This window comes from Felis catus, chromosome B2, assembly GCF_018350175.1.
Source record: "Felis catus isolate Fca126 chromosome B2, F.catus_Fca126_mat1.0, whole genome shotgun sequence".
NCBI lineage: Eukaryota > Metazoa > Chordata > Mammalia > Carnivora > Felidae > Felis > Felis catus.
The window spans coordinates 106,650,279-106,668,977 of NC_058372.1; the positions used below are offsets into that span (position 1 = coordinate 106,650,279).

An 18,699-nucleotide genomic window follows, 5' to 3' on the forward strand; every position below is an offset into this window, starting at 1 on the left:
AGGGGTGGGGGGGGCTTGTTGTCTATTTTAAAATCCAGATTTTTAACTATCCCTTGAGCTAGTTTGCATTTAAGTTCCTAAAGATCAGTAATTATTTTCCGAAACAGCTAAAAAAAAAAAATAATTATAAGTGGTTTGAGGGGATGACGGCTAAAATACCTAATAAATATGAGAAAACAACCTCCTAGGGCCAAAAAACACAAGTCACAAAAAATTAAAAAGAACATTAAAACATAAAAAAGCATTCACATTAATAGTAACCACACATACACACTGAGAAAAAAAACCTCAAACTACACTGGGGAATATCTAGCTAAAATGAAGGACACTTAAAATAACAATATTTATGTTCTCCATTGCCATCCTCCAGTCCATCTGAGTACTGTTTGTCTCTAGGGTAACTGACTCTAATAGTCCTAATTTTTTTCCTTTATTACAGAAATAACAGTGTAGCTTAGTGGTAAAGAATGGACTGTGAAACCAGGCTGCCTGGACTCAAGCTCTATTCCACCTCTTATTAGCAGTGAGACCTTGAGTAAGTCACTTACCTAAACTGTACCTCTTGTTTCTTCACATGTAAAAAGAGAAAACAAATTAGAGTACCTCTCTTACAGGGTTTTTGTGATAATTGAATAAATATGAAAAAATATTGTTTCTAAAGTGCCAGGCATAAAAACAAACACACAAATCAATGGAACAAAATAAAGGGCCCAGAATTAGGGGCACCTGGATGGCTCAGTCAGTTAAGTGTCCAACTCCTGGTTTCGGCTCAGGTCATCATCTCACAGTTCTTGAGTTCGAGCCCCGCTTCGGGCTCTGTGCTGAGACTATGGAGCCTGCTTCGGATTCTCTCTCTCCCTCTCTCTCTGCCCCTCCCCTGCTCACTCTCTCTCTCTCAAAAATAAATAAATAAACATAAAAAAAAAAAAAAAGCCCAGACACAAGCCCACACGTATAGGGTATATTAATTTACTACAAAGGAGCCAAGAATATACAATGGGAAAATGATGATCTCTTTCAATACATGATGCTGAGAAAACTGGGCAGCCACATGCCAAAGAATAAAACTGAGCCCCTATCTTCATACCATACAGAAAGATCAACTCAAAATGGGTTAAAAACTTGAACACAAGACCCAAAACCATGAAACTCCTAGAAGAAAACAGAGGGTAAACTCCCTGACATCAATCTTGACAATGTTTTTCTGGGGGGGATTGGACACCAAAAGCAAAGGCAACATAAGCAAAAATAAACAAGTGGGACTACATTAAACTAAAAAGCTTCTATGCAGCAAAGGAAACTATCAACAAAATGAAAGGCAACATATAGAACGGGGGAAAAAGTATTTCCAAACTATGTATCTGATAGGGAATTAATATCCAAAATATATAAGAAACTCATAAAACTCAACAGCAACAGCAACAACAAATCAGATTTTTTAAATGGGCTGAGGACCTGAATAGGTATTCTTCCAAAAAAAGATATAAAAATGGCCTACAGGTACATGAAAATGTGTCAACATCAACATCACTAACCATTAGGAAAATGAAAATCAAAAGCATAATGAGATACTACCTCACACCCATTAGAATGGCTATTATCAAAAAGAAATAACAAATATTGCAAGGATGTGGAGAAAAGGGAACCTTTGTGCACTGTTGGTGGGAATGTAAATTAAAACTGAATTTTAAGTAATCAAAAACTAGTATTCTTTGTTTTCTTAAACATAAATAGGGAAGTTCATTAACTACTATGAATAATTTTAAACACATTACCGCAAAAGGTATAAGACTACATTCCTTCAATGTAATTCTGAAATTTCCTTATTCTCAATTCTACCATAACAAGGAAGAGTTTTCACTGGTTCAGGCTGAGATTAAAATTACCTCAATTAAGAAGACACCAGATAAATAAGTGGTTTGCCTTTCACACAAAAATATGAATTCAAACCAATAAATATATGCCAAGTACTCATTATACAAAGCAAGGAATTCAAGAGGGTTAGGGGAGCAAACAACACAGACAAGTCTATCTCCACCTATGGCAAAAATTACATGCATGTTGATGTCAATATGTAAACAGGTGGAAGTCCTAGCTTATCTTCTGGTTACTTGAAATGCTGTATTCCAAAAAAAGTATATTGGCAGCCATCTGGAATGAGGACCACATTTAATTTAATCTCTGATAAGCCTTTGTTTCAGTTTACACATTGGTAAAAAATGAAGTTTTTAATAAAACCACTACAAATGTGGAAAAAGTATACCAAGCAGTATTCCAGAGGCCCACCTTTGTCTCTCACTGTAACTATTTCATAGTACCACTAGAAAAAATATTCTCCATGGTAGCAAATTATGCCAAAACTTAGAAGGATCAACAACATCCAGGAGAAAATAAAAATCCCAATCAAAATAAATTTTCCTAAACTGTCAGACCTAATAAATGCTACTTTTAATTTATGTAGCCATTAACCTCCAAAGAAAGCTGAGTAGGCTAATTATTTCTCAATTAGCCTTTTGTTTACTCATACTTAGGAACCTAAGTGTCACACACAACACATTTAAGTGCCAAAACTGAAACAAAACTTTAGTTCTAAAACATTTCAAATTAAAGTTTTGAGAAAATTAATACATATCTCCCCAAAATTAAAGAACTTAATTTCTAGTCAAAGTTTTCAGTACATCATTCCTAAAATAAGATGTAATGCTCAGTACTACTCAGAAAGCTTCAAAAAAAGCTTCTGTAATGTCATGGGAAGGCAACATATATTTCTTACAGTCAAAAAACACACAATCTGTCTACAACGTAACCACCTTGTAGAAAACTTTGAACTTTACACCAAATTTAGTCCAAATATTTCATCCCATTCTCCGGCAGGATAACTAAGAACTACAGTTCATCTCTAACTCTGAATTTTAGTAATGAAAAGTAGCATCAATAGAGCAATCAAATTTATTCACTAGACATCTACTACACAGAAAAGGTATAGAACAAAGGTCCTGATCTTAAACTCATTCTTTAAAGTAATTTAAAATCTTATCAATGACTTCAATTATTTTAGCACCATGTAATGAAGTCTTAAAACCATTTATCACAGAAGAAACAAAAATAGAGAGTTACTATTTTGAGGCACATTCTCAGGCCAAAGCATGAAATAAAACTAAATACCAAAGTCTGGTCCCCTGACAGAAAATCTACTCTGGTGGGAAGAACACTTACACTATTTGAGATGTCCTTGAGTCAAGGTTTAGCCACTGTTCAATGTAAGGCATCCCAGGAGACACTTCCCCTCCCCTAGTCTTGAAACTGAACATCCCAGGCAAACCCAGACCATCAGTCACCCTAGCTTGAGAAGTAGTAAGGAGAAAGCAATTCAAGCTTTTATTTAGCACTTATGTATCAATCTCCATGCAATAAAGAATTGAGTGGAGGGGCGCCTGGGTGTCTCAGTGGGTTGGGTGTCCGACTTCAGCTCAGGTCATAATCTCTCAGTTCGTAAATTTGGGCTCAGATCAATATCTCTTGCTTTTTGAGTTCGCACCCCGCGTTGGGTTTTCTGCTGTCAGTGCAAAGCCAGCTCGGGTTCCTGTCTCCCACTCTCTGCCCCTCTGCAGGCGCACTCTTTCTTTCTCTCAAAAATAAACATTAAAAAGAAAAAAAGAAAAAAAAAAGAATTGAATGGATTAGATCTCTAATCCTGGCCAATTTTTAAATTTTTAACAGTCTCTCATGGAAACTGGCCAGGGCCACTGATCTATTCTGACTGATTTTATATGACCTCTTGGAACCGCAAGACTTTAGTGATTACTCCTCCCCTCAGCCTCCTCTCTTCTAGAATATCACACTCTGTGGTTTTATTCCTAACTCACCGGCTGCTCCCTCTCAGTTTCTTTGGATTGTTCCTCTTCCTCTCCCTGACAGGAAACATTAAATGCCCCAGAGCTTGATCCTCTGCTGTATTCTCTATATTCACTCCATGTGAACACCTTTAAACACCATTTATACACAGACATCTCTCAAAATGCCTACCTCCACCTCTCCCATCTCTCCACTGAGCTTGACTCAACATGGTGCCTGCAACCTCTAAAAAAGCATGTGGCCAAAACAAGAACTCTTGATTTTATTTGCCTTCCTCTCTCTTCCCCCCACCTCAGGAAATAGCCCCACCAAACAAAATTTCTGAAACCAAAACTAAGATATCATTTATGACTCCTGATTCCCTCCTTTGTCATCTCCAAACCATTGGTAAATCCTCCCAGCTTTCTCAAGTATATTCCAAACCCATTCTCTTCTCCCCAAATCCAATCTTACCACTGTGATCCCAGACCATCTATTGTACGTAACCTATTAACTGCAGTATGCTATTAACTGGCTTCCCTACTGCTCTTCTTTCCCCCAACCCTCCAGAATTTTTCCCCACAGAACAGCCAGGAGTGATCCATAAACACCAAGGACAGAGAATGTCTACTCTGTTTCCCCAATGCTAGAAGAGTGTCTGCCTCAAAGTAGGCACTCCCCAGTGAATGAATAAACGAACGGTCATCTCTCCTACCCTTTTTATATCTAGATTCCCCTCACACGGAACAGAACCCAAACTTCCTACAATGCCTTACATTATCTGGGCTCCCTCACCTCACATTCCTGATCTCCATGCTCCAGATTCACTGGCTCTTGATATTCTTCAGACTCCCCAAACTCATTTCTACCTTGGAGCTGTGTCTGTGCCCTGTGCCTGAACACTCCTCCCCTCACGTCCGGCTCCTTATCGTTCTGGCCTCAGCTCAACGCTACCTCCTTAGAAAGGCCTTCCCTGACCAGCCAATCCAAAGCAGCTCTACTCAACCTTTGCCATCTCACCCAGTTTCCCTGTTTTCACAGTACTTACCAGGTGAACTCTCTTGTTGTTGGTTTACTTACAGACAGCTTCGTCCCCACTAGAATGTAAGCTCCCTGAGAGCTGGGACCTTATCTTTCTTGTTCAGTGATGTATTGCTACAGACTAGTACAATGCCTATTACACAATATTTGTTGAAAGAATGACTCACAAACATTTGCCAAGTACGTATTATGTGCCAACCACTATACTAGGTAATAACAATGGATTTTTATAATTAAAGAAAAATAGAAAGTAGAAGTAAGATATTAGTATGAAAAGCTATTTGATGTTCTTTTTATGTTGACCATTTCCATTCTTTTTTTAAAATTTTTTAATGTTTATTTTTGAGAGAGAGAGAGAGACAGAGAGGGAGAGAGACAGTGTTAGTGGGGGAGGGGCAGAAAGAGAGGGAGACACAGAATCCGAAGCAGGTTCTAGGCTCCCAGCTGTCAGCACAGAGTCTGATGCGGGGCTCAAACTCAGAGTGATCAAGACCTGAGCTGAAGTCAGACGCTCAAGGGACTGAGCCACCCAGGTACCCCGATCATTTCCATTCTTAAAATGAATACTTTATATGATAAATTCTACTTTTCAGAATATTATTTTGGCAGTGTAAAATATGAACATGCTTAAGGTAGTAATAATAATTAGTATCTCACTGCAGCTTTGGAAGTTATCTAGATGCTGACATTCTTCATTTTTTAATGCACATTTTACACATTAGTTCCCACTGATTAAGCCATCACTCAGTAAAATACTATCTAGGACTCTTCACGTCATCACCATTTTCTCAGAATATGCATACAAACATTTCATCCAGTCAGAAAAATCATGACTCTAAAATTTTTCTGTTCTCAACATGCAAAAATATTCACAACATGACAATAGTGGTTGTCAACTCACCATTTATTCCCTGGCCTCAGATTAATTTACCAGCTCCATTCAAGCCAAGAAATGATCAAGTTCCAATTACTAATCAAGTTCATTTCACCACAGTCATTACTAAAATTAAGATTCGCCCCTCACCCCCCAAAGCCTATTATAATAGAACATGTCCAAATGAGTTCAGGCAAAAGAGTTACGTTTCATTGTTACCACAGTACTTTTAGATCCATCTAATTCAGAACCACAGAACAATACCTCAGTATCTGGTGTAAGCATACCAGTTATCACCACTATCATTATGACATCACTAAACACCTTATGGCAATGCATCAACTAGGAAGAAGATTTCAAGCTCAAGGCACTGACATTTCTCCAGATCTCATGTTTTCATATTTTAGCATACTTTAAAACTATCATATCCTGCCCCCAAATGTTGTAAGGGTTGAATATATTAATATTTTTTAAGTATAATTTATAAAATGAATCAAATTCAGTATAACTAGGCAAAACTACTCAAAATACCACTATATCATACTAGATTTTTAAAACATAAAGGAAAGAAAGGGGCACCTGGATGGCTTAGTTGGTTAAGTGTCAGACTTAATTTAGGCTCAGGCCATGATCTTGCTGTTGTGAGATGGAGCCCTGCTTTGGGCTCCAGGAAGGGCACGGAGCCCACTTAAGAGTCTCTCTCCCTTTCCCTCTCCCTCTGATTATACATTTTGAACAGCAAGGTATTCTCAAATGCATTCAATCAAATACATAAAGACATATCAGTTCTTCTATTTAAAATTCACTTTCAACGGGCAACTGGGTGGCTCAGTTAAGCGTCCAACTTCGGCTCAGGTCACGATCTCACGGGGAGTCTAAGCCTGGAATCAGAGTCTCCACAGACAGTGTGTAGCCTGCTTGGGATTCTCTCTCTCCCCCCCCCCCCACCCCTCCCCAACTTGTGCTTTCTCTCAAAATAAAATTAGCCATCTAACCATACTTGCCAACACAAAAGGGGGAAAGGGGGGTGTTCTTTGTATGGAAATATATGAACATGTTCATATTATTTACATTTATAAACGTTTACTCTATAAAGCTGAAAAACTGTAGGTACCAAAACAAAATTAAATCCCAAAGCAAAGGTCAAAAGTTCAGTATTCTCCAAACCACACTTGTTATTGTTCCTATTTGATTTTACTACCATTACCTTAAAAAAAAATGTTACCTTCAATATTTTCAGCTGATTCTACATTACCACTGATTTTCTCTTTAGTCCAGTTACATATTTCTATAAACACATCAGTTTTAGGATACCTAGAATTAACCCACATAATGAAGTAGTAAACTCATTTCAATACCAGAAATTATTTATTTATCCCTGGTTTCGTATTGGCCTTCAGGAATAAAATGATTGCTGACAAATACAATCAGAAAACAACTCTTTGTTTTCACAAAATTCTAAAATTGCTCAAGTTGGTCAAAAGATATACTGAACATTATTTCAAAAATATAAATTTTCTTCAAATTCTCAGAAAGGAAAAGAAATTCCTGCATAAAGCATCTCAGAGGTCATTATCTTGACCTTCACCATCTGTTCGTTTGTAAAAGAAACTACATGTAAGTTTTTCATCTAAGGTATAACTTTATAAAATTAACTAAAAAATAATTTTAAATACTTATTTGCTCAAGAATAAAGCATTGGGGCAGCGGGGTGGCTCAGGCAGTTAAGTGTCTGACCAGCTCAGGTCATGATCTCACGGTTCATGGGTTGAGCCCTGCGTCGGGCTCTGTGCTGACAGCTCAGAGCCTGTTGCCTGCTTCAGATTCTGTGTCTCCCTCTCCTTCTGCCCCTCCCCTGCTCTCTTTCCCTCTCTCTCGAAAATAGATTAACATTAAAAAAAATTTTTAAAAAAAAAAGAATAAAGAAGCATAGCAAAAAGTACATCACTATTACTGTAAAAGTAATTCACTCTCGGCATATCGCTGAAAAAAAAATTTATTGGAAAGGCATGTCCTGACTTACCAATGGCTTATCACTGTCAAAATATGATAAAATATATGCTTTGTAAAGATATCCTGTCTAAATTCCTTCAACCTGGGTACTGTTTATAAATTATCTCCTTCCACTATATTCTTTGTTACAGCAAAGGTCTAGGGCCTGCAATACAACCTCAAAGTCCTTCCTTCAGTTGCTTAACTTCTGCTCACTATGAGGTTTTCTTCCTCATGGAAAACAATGGAAAAATGGATACAATGCTTGGGTGACATTATATCTTCAAACATGTTATTATTACAAATCTCTTTCAAGAGGTTAGGTTACAAAGACACTACAGATGGCTCTTGACAGGTACAGATAAATTGAAACCACTCCCTCCAATCCCTAGGGATAATGAAGTTGTCTTCTCGCTTACTGAAGTTAACTGTGACTGTAGTATTTCTAATAGTCAGTAAGCATCGGAAACCTCTCAACTGCACTCTCCCCTTATTAGGATAAATAGTATACATCTTAGAGAAGATAATTCCCACTTACATTTTTTTAACTAAATCCATGCCTACATTAAGTTCCATTATTGCTACAAGTGTTGCAGAACCAAATTTAAGAGAATGATTTTAAATTTAACTCTGGATTTAAAAATTTACATACGTCTCGAATAAAGTACAGTATGGTGACTACACTTGATACCGTGCAATATGCTTGAGATTTGCTAAGAGGATAAATCTTAAGTGTTCTCTCCACACACACACAAATATTGTAACTCTATGAGGTGATGAATATGTTAAATAGCTTGATTGTGGAAATCATTTCACAATGCATACATATACATACATCAAAACATCAAGTTGGACACCTTAAGTATATATACAGTTCCTACTTGTCAATTACAGTCCCCCAATAACTAGTAACATTATGTGTCTAAAAAAGAAAAACACATCACAAATTTCTAAACTATCATAGAATTACATTATTTGAAATTTTAATAGCAACTGTGCCTGGTATACTTTAAAGAGCAGAAAATGCTACCAGAAAAAAAATTCTCACTTCCACATGCTGCTTCTACGGTTTTTGTTTTGCAAATAGCTTTAAAAATGTATACAAAAATGTCAGTTACAAGTGGAACTCAAAACATTTTGTGGAACAAGGTTACTTAGGAGTTCGAGAACCACCTAAAATTGGAGGAAAAAATTTTACGTCTGTACATATGGCAATTTTTTTCTGGATAAAAGGCCTATATAACTTTCAGCTTCTCAAAGGGTTCAAGATCCAATTAAAGTGTCTTGGGGAATCATCAGGGTCAGACAACTTGTCACAGGCAACCCAAGTCTTATTTTTTTTTTAAGCCTTATCTTTTTCATCCCAAATTAGGGGAGGATTTATCCCAATCTGGTGGCTCCCACACAACTTCTGAGCGATGCAGGCATGAAATGGCTGTCCGACACAAACCGCTCCCTTCACACAGTGAACGCGGCAATCTCCAAATTTTCCCTGAAGCGGCCAGGGAGAGGCAAACGCATTAACACCCCCGCCGCTCAGAGATCGATTGGCTCATGCCGGACGTGTCCTCCCCTGACGCCAGAGAGAGCTGCGGGGAGGTGACCAGGTTTCACTGAGGGGCTGAAGTCCCCTCGGGGATCACTTATGGAGGAGATGGCATCACCAGCAACCTCCTCCCGCCCCAAAACGCCCCAAGTAGCAGCTGCGGGCGTGGGCGCAGCAGACCCCGGCCCTCCCAGGCGCGCCCCAAGCCGCCGCCGCAGCACGGTCGCAGCGACCTTCCCGCTCGGGTCCCCGTGAGCCCCGTTATCCACGTCGGCCACACACCCCACGAGGGAAAAGGGAGGAGGCCGGACAACAAAGCGCAACCAGAGGAGGCCCTGGCGAGCTTGAAGTTGGGGCGCCGGGGCTGCGGCCCGGGGAGGAGCGGGTTGGACGCCCGGCCGCGCGATGCAGGGGCGGACGGGACCGGGGACGCGGCCCGCCAGATGTCAGCCCGCGGTGCCGGGGTGTCGGCAGCCGGGAGGAAACGGGGCGGGCGGGCGCGCGGCGGCGTCGGGGAGGCGGCCTGGGGCGGGGGGGGGAAGGCAGGCCTGAGAAGGGAAGGGAACAGCGGCAGGGTCCCGAGGCGTCGCGGTCGGCCGCGACCCCCACACCAGCCGCGGGGCAGGGACTGTCCCGTTACTTACCCGCCGGGAGACTGCGGGCTCCGCCGGGGCTGTCCCGGCCGCCGGCCTCCGGGGCCAGGAAGCGCCCCCACATAGCGGGCGGGAGGGCCGGGGGCGTACGACTCCCCTAGTCCGTCCTCCCCCGCCTTCGCCTCCTGCTTCTCCGGCGGCGGAAACTTGTGCGGAACCTGGGGCCGCGGAGGCACCAGCAGGAGGGCGGGCGGGCGGTCTGGTTAACGGCTGCTCAGCGACTGGCGGCGAGCGCAGGGGCCAGATTCGCCGCGGCGCCGGCGGCGGCGGCTGCCATGGCCGAGCCCGCTGCGCTGAGGCCCGGGCCGAGGAAGCGGGCGGCTCCGCAGTGACGGCGGCTGGGTCCCCGGCTGAGCCCAGGCTAGGATCGGAGCCTCCAGGCGAAGTTGCAGCTGCGGCTTCTCTCCGCCCCCTCCGCCGGCAGAGCCGGAGTCGGAGCCGGGCAGGGTGGGGGCGGGGCCTGCCAGGGGCGGGGCCTCGGGCGCTTACATAACGCGTGCGCGGCGCGGGGCGGGAACTGCGGGCCGCTGCCGCTGGGTACCCTTACGCCGGTTCGCTTAGTCCGCGACTGTGGGTAGACTCGAGGCACCAGCTGCATCCCTCCCTCCCCGCCCTTGCGCTTGGTCAGATGAGAAAAGAGGATGAATAGAATGTGGCCCGGAGCGGTGTCTTTCGGTACCGCCCTCGCTTGGGTAATCCCTCAAGCCCTCCGGGGCACCTCTCTGGAAAAGGAGAGGAAGACCTGTCTTCGCTGCATAACTACTGGAGCTAAGAGGCTCTCCTGAGAGGGGTTGAGGGACTGCCAGTCTTATTTGGAATAGGGATTAAAGTCATCATACATTCCAGAAACATCGTTTATAAATCGCCTTGTGGGACAGAAAAGAAGTCGTTTTCCTGAACTCGTAAATTCAGTGGCGGGGGGGGGGGGGGGGGGGTCAGGGGGGAGAGGGAAGCAAAATACCTACTACACAAGAATGTGCACAGGGAAAAGCAGAAAGGAAAAAGACCAGAGGGTTCAGAGAGGAGCTGTAAATTTTAATCTAGTAGCCCAGGAATTCAGATAAGCAACCAGAGAGGAATCAAAATGGTACCAAAGTCTGTAATGGGAGTAACTTCCTTACACCCTACACCTTGTTCTTCCTACATTTGGTCAGTTCCCACCCTTCATCTAAACCTGGAGTACAGGAGCAAGTAAGTATTCTGGAAGGAAGCATAAAAGGGTCCACCAGCCTTTTCTTATATCTTACTTTTCATTGGCAATATTAGGATCCTTCCAATATTTAGATACAAAACAGTTCATTTAATAAATATTGGTAGAGCACTGTAGAAGAAAGTGGGTTCTACCCCTGGCTCGTAAATCAGAGACAAACTGAAAAGGAAGTCCCTACCCTTAACAAGACTTTGAGTCCAGTGATGCCTTTTGTTTGTTTGTTTTAGAAGTTTGTTAGTAATAAAGGCCTCTCATTTCTACTTAAAGACTTTGGAGTTGGGAAATACTGCTTAAAACTTTTAGAGGTTCAATTACATTTACTTGTGTAGTTTATTACTTACTACATCTGTGTTGTACTTTATTTCATTGCAGTTTTACATTTCGTCTCCCTCCAGTAGAGTTCCACTATTTCTCCAAATCATGAGCAGGCGACCCAAGAGTCACTTTGTTCTGAGGATAGAAAGTGACAGAAACATGAAAGAAGGATATGATTGGCTACTTTTCCTGATTTAAATGTGCATGAGCTCATTTGAATAGTTTAGGCATTCAAGTTTAGGAACTTGAACAGTTGAGGTTCAGAATGAAGCCTAACAATTAATGATAATAAATTCCAAAAAGAATTATCTGAAGCTATAGCGCTATATCACAGTATCCTTTTTTTTCATGATTTATAGTTACCATAGTCTCATATTAGGTACAATATTTGTTAAACACCAAACTTTTTTTTATACAGTTCTAAGAAATGTATGAATTACAGATAAATCTTGGTCTTTTGTGAGTTTAAAATATGTTTATTTGTTATTCCAAAAACTGCCAACTTGCATTCAATTCTAAGTAGTATTTTAGGGAAAAAAAATCACTTGCTCAAGTTTTCTACATGTTTTTTTACCAATGTGAAGGGTGTGCCACTACACATGCAAAAGAACATCTGAAGCTGAGCCTATAAAATATTTTAAATGCCTATTACAGAGTAAGAGGAAATAGTAAAAACATGTTACTTTGGCAGTTGGCACCAAAGATAAAAAATTTTGTGTTCCTACTAATTAAACTTGAAAGGATACAGATCTAATGCAATTAAAATAACCTAAATACTAAGTGAGAATATTCTGTATGTGAAGTAAACTGTAACCAACCATTTTTTTAATCATATACATTGTGAGTATTCTCAGAATCCAACTCAGATTCCCCTATATCCATATAGGAGAAACAGTATCCATGTTTCTCCAAATGATTAAAATTTATCATAGCAAAGGTTTGAAAGCCTAAGAACTACTTAACCATTACTAAGCCTGATGTGGTAAACTGGCATATTTTTGGTTTGTTATGATAGTATGAAAAAAAAACTACAAGGAAAATCTTATAAGCAAAGACTGAACTTAAGTATTCCTGAACTTAAGTATTTCAGTAATTGTTCTTGTAAGCAGAGATAATAAAAGCAAATAATGAAAATAGTGACTGTGTATGTTTGTGTATGTGTATACAAATATACGTGCTTAGGTGAAATTTAGATACTTAATATCTTGGGAGGGGACTTTTAAAAAATATAAACCAGATCACAAAAGAGTAAAATAGTACAAAACAACACCATATTTAATATCAAACTATATTAAACTTTTCATTTAAAATATTGTATTCAAGGAGCACTGGGCTGGCTCGGTTGGTGGAGCACGTGACTCTCGATCTCGAGGTTCTGAGTTCAAGCCCCATGTTGGGTGTAGAGATTATTTTTAAAAATAAAATTTTTAAAAATAAATAAAATGAAATACTGTATTCAAAAAAAAGACATTATTTAAAAACAAAAATAAATGTTGCATTTGTAAATCATTTGGAAGAGCGCCTGGGTAGCTCAATCAGTTAAGCATTCAACTCTTGATTTCAACTCAGGTCATGATTTCATGGTTTATGAGATCAAGCCACCACCTGTCAGGCTCTGTGCGGAGAGGACACACCCTGCTTGGGATTCTCTCTCCCTCTCTTTCTGACCCTCCCCTGCTCTCTCTCTCTCAAAATAAATAAACTTTAAAAATAGTATTTGGATATGAATCTCTGATCTGATTAAGCTAAACTATATTACATGTATTTTTCTCACATCAATTCGTCATATTGGGCAAACAACAACCAGAGAATTGAAGAGTGATGTAACAAAGGATAAAACTGATATTTTAAAATGAGAAGACAATCTATCTTGTGCATAATATGAGGAAACTTCAAGAGAAGTTAATGTTTATAGAAACATAAAATATCAAAACCAACAAAATATAGAAAAATTAAACCATCCGATAACGATTTAAATAGCTCCTAAAGAACAATTGCCACTTTAGAGGGACAGATTTGTGGATGAAGACTAAAAAATTCCAAGGAACAGATAATTCTGGTGTACCAAGAGTGTTACAAGGACCGTGATATATAACCTCTTCCAGGTCACAAAAATGACAAGTTACTGAATTTATTATGGGTGGTTGTAATCTCAAATAATCATTTATAATAATGAAAAAAAGAAAACTAAGAAACTCATTCTTTTAACAATGGATTTGGAAAATCTTATTTATAGTCCTAGCAGATACATTCAACTATAGAAAGGTAAACAGAAGACATAAAGGTCTGTAAACAGAAGACAATCTGTCTGTACCTCACTTTCCTCATCTGTGATGTGGCCAGGCCAAGAAGGTAAGGATACCTAATCTCAACTCCATGATTCCTGGGAGATACAGAAAATGAATCCCACCTGTATCTTTGGCTCCAAAGTTGGGCTGCAATGGCCAATGAGAAAGTAGGTAAGAAATGGAACACTAAATCATGGAGCAGTCCTTTGAGTGGGAGGCAAAGCTGAGAGGGATGGAATTTAAACAAAAGACAAATTTAAGTGTTCCACGGTACCATCAATGTTTACTGAAACTGCTTAGGACTGACATATTTGTGAATGGCACTTCATACATGTGTAAAGATACAAGGTCATTTGCAGTGAAGGAGGACAGCAACTTTGAAAATGTATAAAAAGACAAGTTCTTCCCTGTCTTCCTGTTTAGACATCAGAAAGGTAAGTGCATGGAGTAAAGTGTGCAGTCCAAGAAAGCAGCTCATGCCTTCACTAAACACACACACACACACACACACACACACACACACACACACACACAGAGTCTCCCATCTTACCTGCACTAGTGGAGAAGAGGACTGTTTTAATAACTTAAAGTGGCCAAAACATTATGGATTGGATTGAGAGAGATTCAGTGGAAAAGTGGGTTTTCAATAAAGTACAGTTGGTAACAGTAGTGGGACTTTAGAATATATATATTTAAGTGATTTGAGACCTCTTACTAAACCAGTTAAATGTTTTATGTAATCCTCACAACCATCTGTCATCAAAACAAAAATAAAAAATAATGTTTTTTAAAGATGAACAAAAGATAGAAGAGACAGACCAAAAACTGACACTTAATATAGAGAACAAACTGGTGGTTACCAGAGGGGAGGTTGGTGGGGGATGGGTGAAATAGATGAAAGGGATTAAGAGTACACTTATGACAATGAACACTGACTAATGCATAGAATTGCTGAGTCATAATATTGTACACCTGAAACTAATATAACACTGTATGTTAGTTACACTGGAATTAAAATTTTTTAAATAAATGAATAAAACAACATGTCATTAATAGTCAATATTAGCTCCATTTTAAAGATTGGGAGAAAAAGACCCAGAGAAGTAAGGTCATACAGGCAGTAAAGAGCTAGGATTCAGATCTAATCTGTATGATCCCAAAGCCCATGCTTTTCCCATCATGCTCTTTAATATGTTGCAAAACAAATTATAAGATTTTTCTTCAGATGCCATGTGAGAAGGAAGTGCCTAATTATAGGATTTCTGTATAATGTTTAGGGTTCAGCTAAGATTGGAAACCATGTGACATTAATCTGTGGTGTTGTATGATTTTCTTTAGCTGCACCCAGCAGTTTGAGTATAGGAATAAAGAAGGCAGATAGTATAACAGGATTTTGTGATGTGGGCACTTACGGAAAGGGGGCAAAAAAATTCAAGGATACTGGCTGGAGAATGAGTGAAGTGATGGGAATCTGGGTCTATCCTATCTGGGGAAAACAGTGAAATCAAGAGACAGCTGAAACATTGACAGAAGGTTGAAGGAATAAGGGAGTGGAGGATTCCCATGAAATCGCAAAGCAAATACAATGACAATAAGGGAGTGAAGGGTGGAAAGATGGGGCATTAGGGTAAGTGGGGAGAATGTCGTGGGGCTTAAGATTTCAGAAGTGGGGCAGTGGAGGAATTAATCTATGAGGCAGCATTGGAGTTGCATGTCTGTCTCTGATCTCCCTTCAGGAAAGACTTTGATGTTCAGCCACAAGGAATGCAGTTGACTGACAGTTTCCAGCAGTTAGCACCTGAGGGAGGGATCTGCCTCAGCTTTTGAGTGGAGGCCACACTTTTCCTGGATCGCCCCAGCCTGTGACTGAACATGGCAGAGACATGGGGGCCTGCCATTCTTTCCAATGCAGAACCCTTGTAATCATCAGTTTTTGTTTTCTAGCTCTCTATTGGGTTGACTGTGACCTAGCCAGATCTGCACTAGGGTCTGAGTCTTTGCAATCCTATTGCATCTTTCACAGGTGTTACCTTCCAATAAACCTCTTGCACTCCTAACTCCATTTTAACATCTGCTTCCCGGAGAACACAACTGCCAACAATCTTTGAAGATATAAGGGAGTTGGATTTGTTCATTTTAAATAGTAAGGTGACGGTTCTGTAAAGCATGATGAAAATGTTTCCAAGGACAGAAAACAAAGGATGGGTTACCAGGAAGGCAGCACATAGCAACATGGACTGAAACTATACAATAGTATAGATATGCAAGCACCTTACATTTTGAATAGCAGAAGAAGGCAGGATCAAGAGGAATGACAGTTTCGGGGTTTTTTTAAATGTTTATTCATTTTTCAGAGAGAGCATCAGCACAAGTTGGGGTCAAAGGGGGGGAGGGGCAGAGAGCGAGAGGGAGACACAGAATCCAAGGAACCATGAGATCATGACCCAAGCCCAAGTCAGACGCTCAACCAACTGAGCCATCCAGGCACCCCTAGAGGAACAACAGGTTTATGTGGACTCAGAATGCCACTCGGGCACACAGACTCCTAAGAGAAAGTTCTGAGTAGCCCCAGTTGGGCTGGGGTCCTGGTAATTGCTGCCCCAATGAGAAAGATTTGCCACTATCCAAGGTACTTCAGGAGCAAACAACAAATGTGTGAAATTTGCCGTGTTCACTGAGATTAACAGGATTTTAGCTAATTAAGAGTCATTAATTGGTTGCAACTTTGCGGCTCAAATAATTTTCAAAGGTGAACATGGTTTTCATAGTAGCTTTCTTTCTTCTAGGTAGTAGAAGAGAATTCAATTCAATAACTCTGTTAACTTTGGTAAGTTTTCATCCAAAGAATTTTCTCCATATTGCTCATACAATAGAAGAAAACAGTGGTCTCTAAAATTGTAGAGTTAACAGCACTAAAACAATTCCTAGAATGATCTGGACTGATTTAAGGATCAGAACTTTTTGCTAAAATCTCAATGGAGGTCTGGAATTTTAACAAGTATTATGTTCAGAAAACAAAACACAAGTCTAGCTGCAATTTGCAGGTTTATGGAGAAACTGATTTCTTATCTTTTTTTCTGATTATAAAAATAATACATATTTTCAAAAACAGAAAGAAGATAGTATAAAAATAATCATGACTTACTCATTTAGTAAATATTTGTTGAGTACCTAAGTAGGGTAGGGAAAACTAGGGACATGTGTGAAAGATTGGCTTACTTCACTATAAACTTTTATAGCTTTGAAAATTTCTATTGTGTGAACATATATATATATCAATAAGGTAAGTGTTGTCTGAGGTTTTTCTAACCCAAATTATCTCTAAGGAAAGGTGGAGTCACTCTGTACTCCAGTGCTTACAGCCTCTCATATTATGGGTTACTCTCTTAATTATTTTGACCAACAACATATTGATTGAAGAAGTCATTTAGCCTGACTTAAATTCAATCTTCAAAATTTGGAATCTGTATTTTAAAAAAAAAAAAAAGTGAACTTTTAAAGATCACTTTAAAATGTAGTGAAACAGGGGCGCCTGGGTGGCTCAGTCAGCTAAGCATCTGACTTCAGCTCAGGTCATGATCTCAGTTCGTAAACTCAAGCCCCACATTGGGCTCTGTGCTGACAACTCAGAGCCTGGAGCTTGCTTCAGATTCTGTGTCTTGCTCGCTCTCTGCCCCTCCCCCGCTCATGCTCTGTGTCTCTCAAAAAGTAAATAAACATTAAAAAATAATAATAAAATAAAATGTAGTGAAACAATTATTACATTGTAGTGGTTGTAAATATATGTTAAATATGACAGTGGAAAAAAGCAACATATTTGAATTAATATGTTAAATATATATAAATAAACTAACATTGTGTGGCTACTTATCTGTTTCACTTATATCTCAAAATTTTAGCATATCAAGTTGTCCCATTTTCAGCCCATTTTTGAAAATGCATCTGGAAAAAGGAGATCACCTTATATTTGAACATATCTGAACTAAATTAAAATTAATTAATTAAAATTGGCCTTTTTTTTCTCTACTTTGAGCCACAAACAAGGTATTTCTTAAACATTTCTAATATTTTCACAATGTTATGTTCAGGGAATCCATTTTTAACATTTTTAACTATCTAAAACTGAATATGGAAAGAATAACATTTCACAGACTTTTCTTACAACACAGAAAGACTTACAAGTTTTTTAAAACCTAGCAGAATAACTAATTTATACTTTCATTACAGTAATTGAGACTTCTGTCTTTAATGAACCTTGAATCTCCAATTACTGAACTGCAAAATGAAATCACAGAAAAGCCACCTGAATATCAAACACATTCATTATCATAAGTGCTCACAGAGAATATAAGAAGAATTAACAATGAACAAAGGAACTACAATTAAATTCACTCTTCATACATGTACTATAAATGATGACAAAATAAATTACATATACATATACATACATATGCATGTATATAAGTTATATATATGAAATTATATGACATTTTCCTAATTGGGTTATTATACAAATTTTTACATTACTTGGTCTTCATATTAATTAACTAGGTTCTTTTTTTTTTTTTTCATTACAGATAATTTCCTGATGAAGTTATGGAGCAAACTTAGCCTTAGAAAATTTAGGCAAGTTATTTATTCCATGAAAGATCACTGAAGAATAACTGTCTTCAACTGGGACCAAAAGATAGAGATAGCAGTTAGCATTTATTTTCATAATCTAAAAAAAAAAAACATATGATCTCAGCAGGAGGGACCTATAGAGACACTAAAGAGGGGCATGAGTTGGACGCATTTGATCAGCATTGGGGGAAAAAAGAGAGAAAGTCATTATCCAGAGAATTCTGCACAGCAATTGTCTGAACGCTGCTGACTTCTTTGCTCACTTTTGAATGTCAATCTGGTTCTGGCCCAGGCCCAAGAGCTAAGTTTCAGATCATGGCAGG

General features: G+C 39.4%; 1 protein-coding gene across 3 annotated transcripts in view; it reads right to left on the reverse strand.

The window, feature by feature from the left end:
- CEP85L (centrosomal protein 85 like) overlaps positions 1-10,142 on the reverse strand; it is a 170,909-nt gene extending 160,767 nt beyond the window's left edge. For all 3 annotated transcript variants that reach the window (XM_045057959.1, XM_045057958.1, XM_045057957.1), the window contains exon 1: positions 9,932-10,142. In XM_045057959.1, coding sequence (XP_044913894.1) covers positions 9,932-10,004 — 73 coding nt within the window. In that variant the 5' untranslated portion in view covers positions 10,005-10,142. The remainder of the gene's footprint in view (positions 1-9,931) is intronic.
- Positions 10,143-18,699: the final 8,557 nt, after the last annotated feature.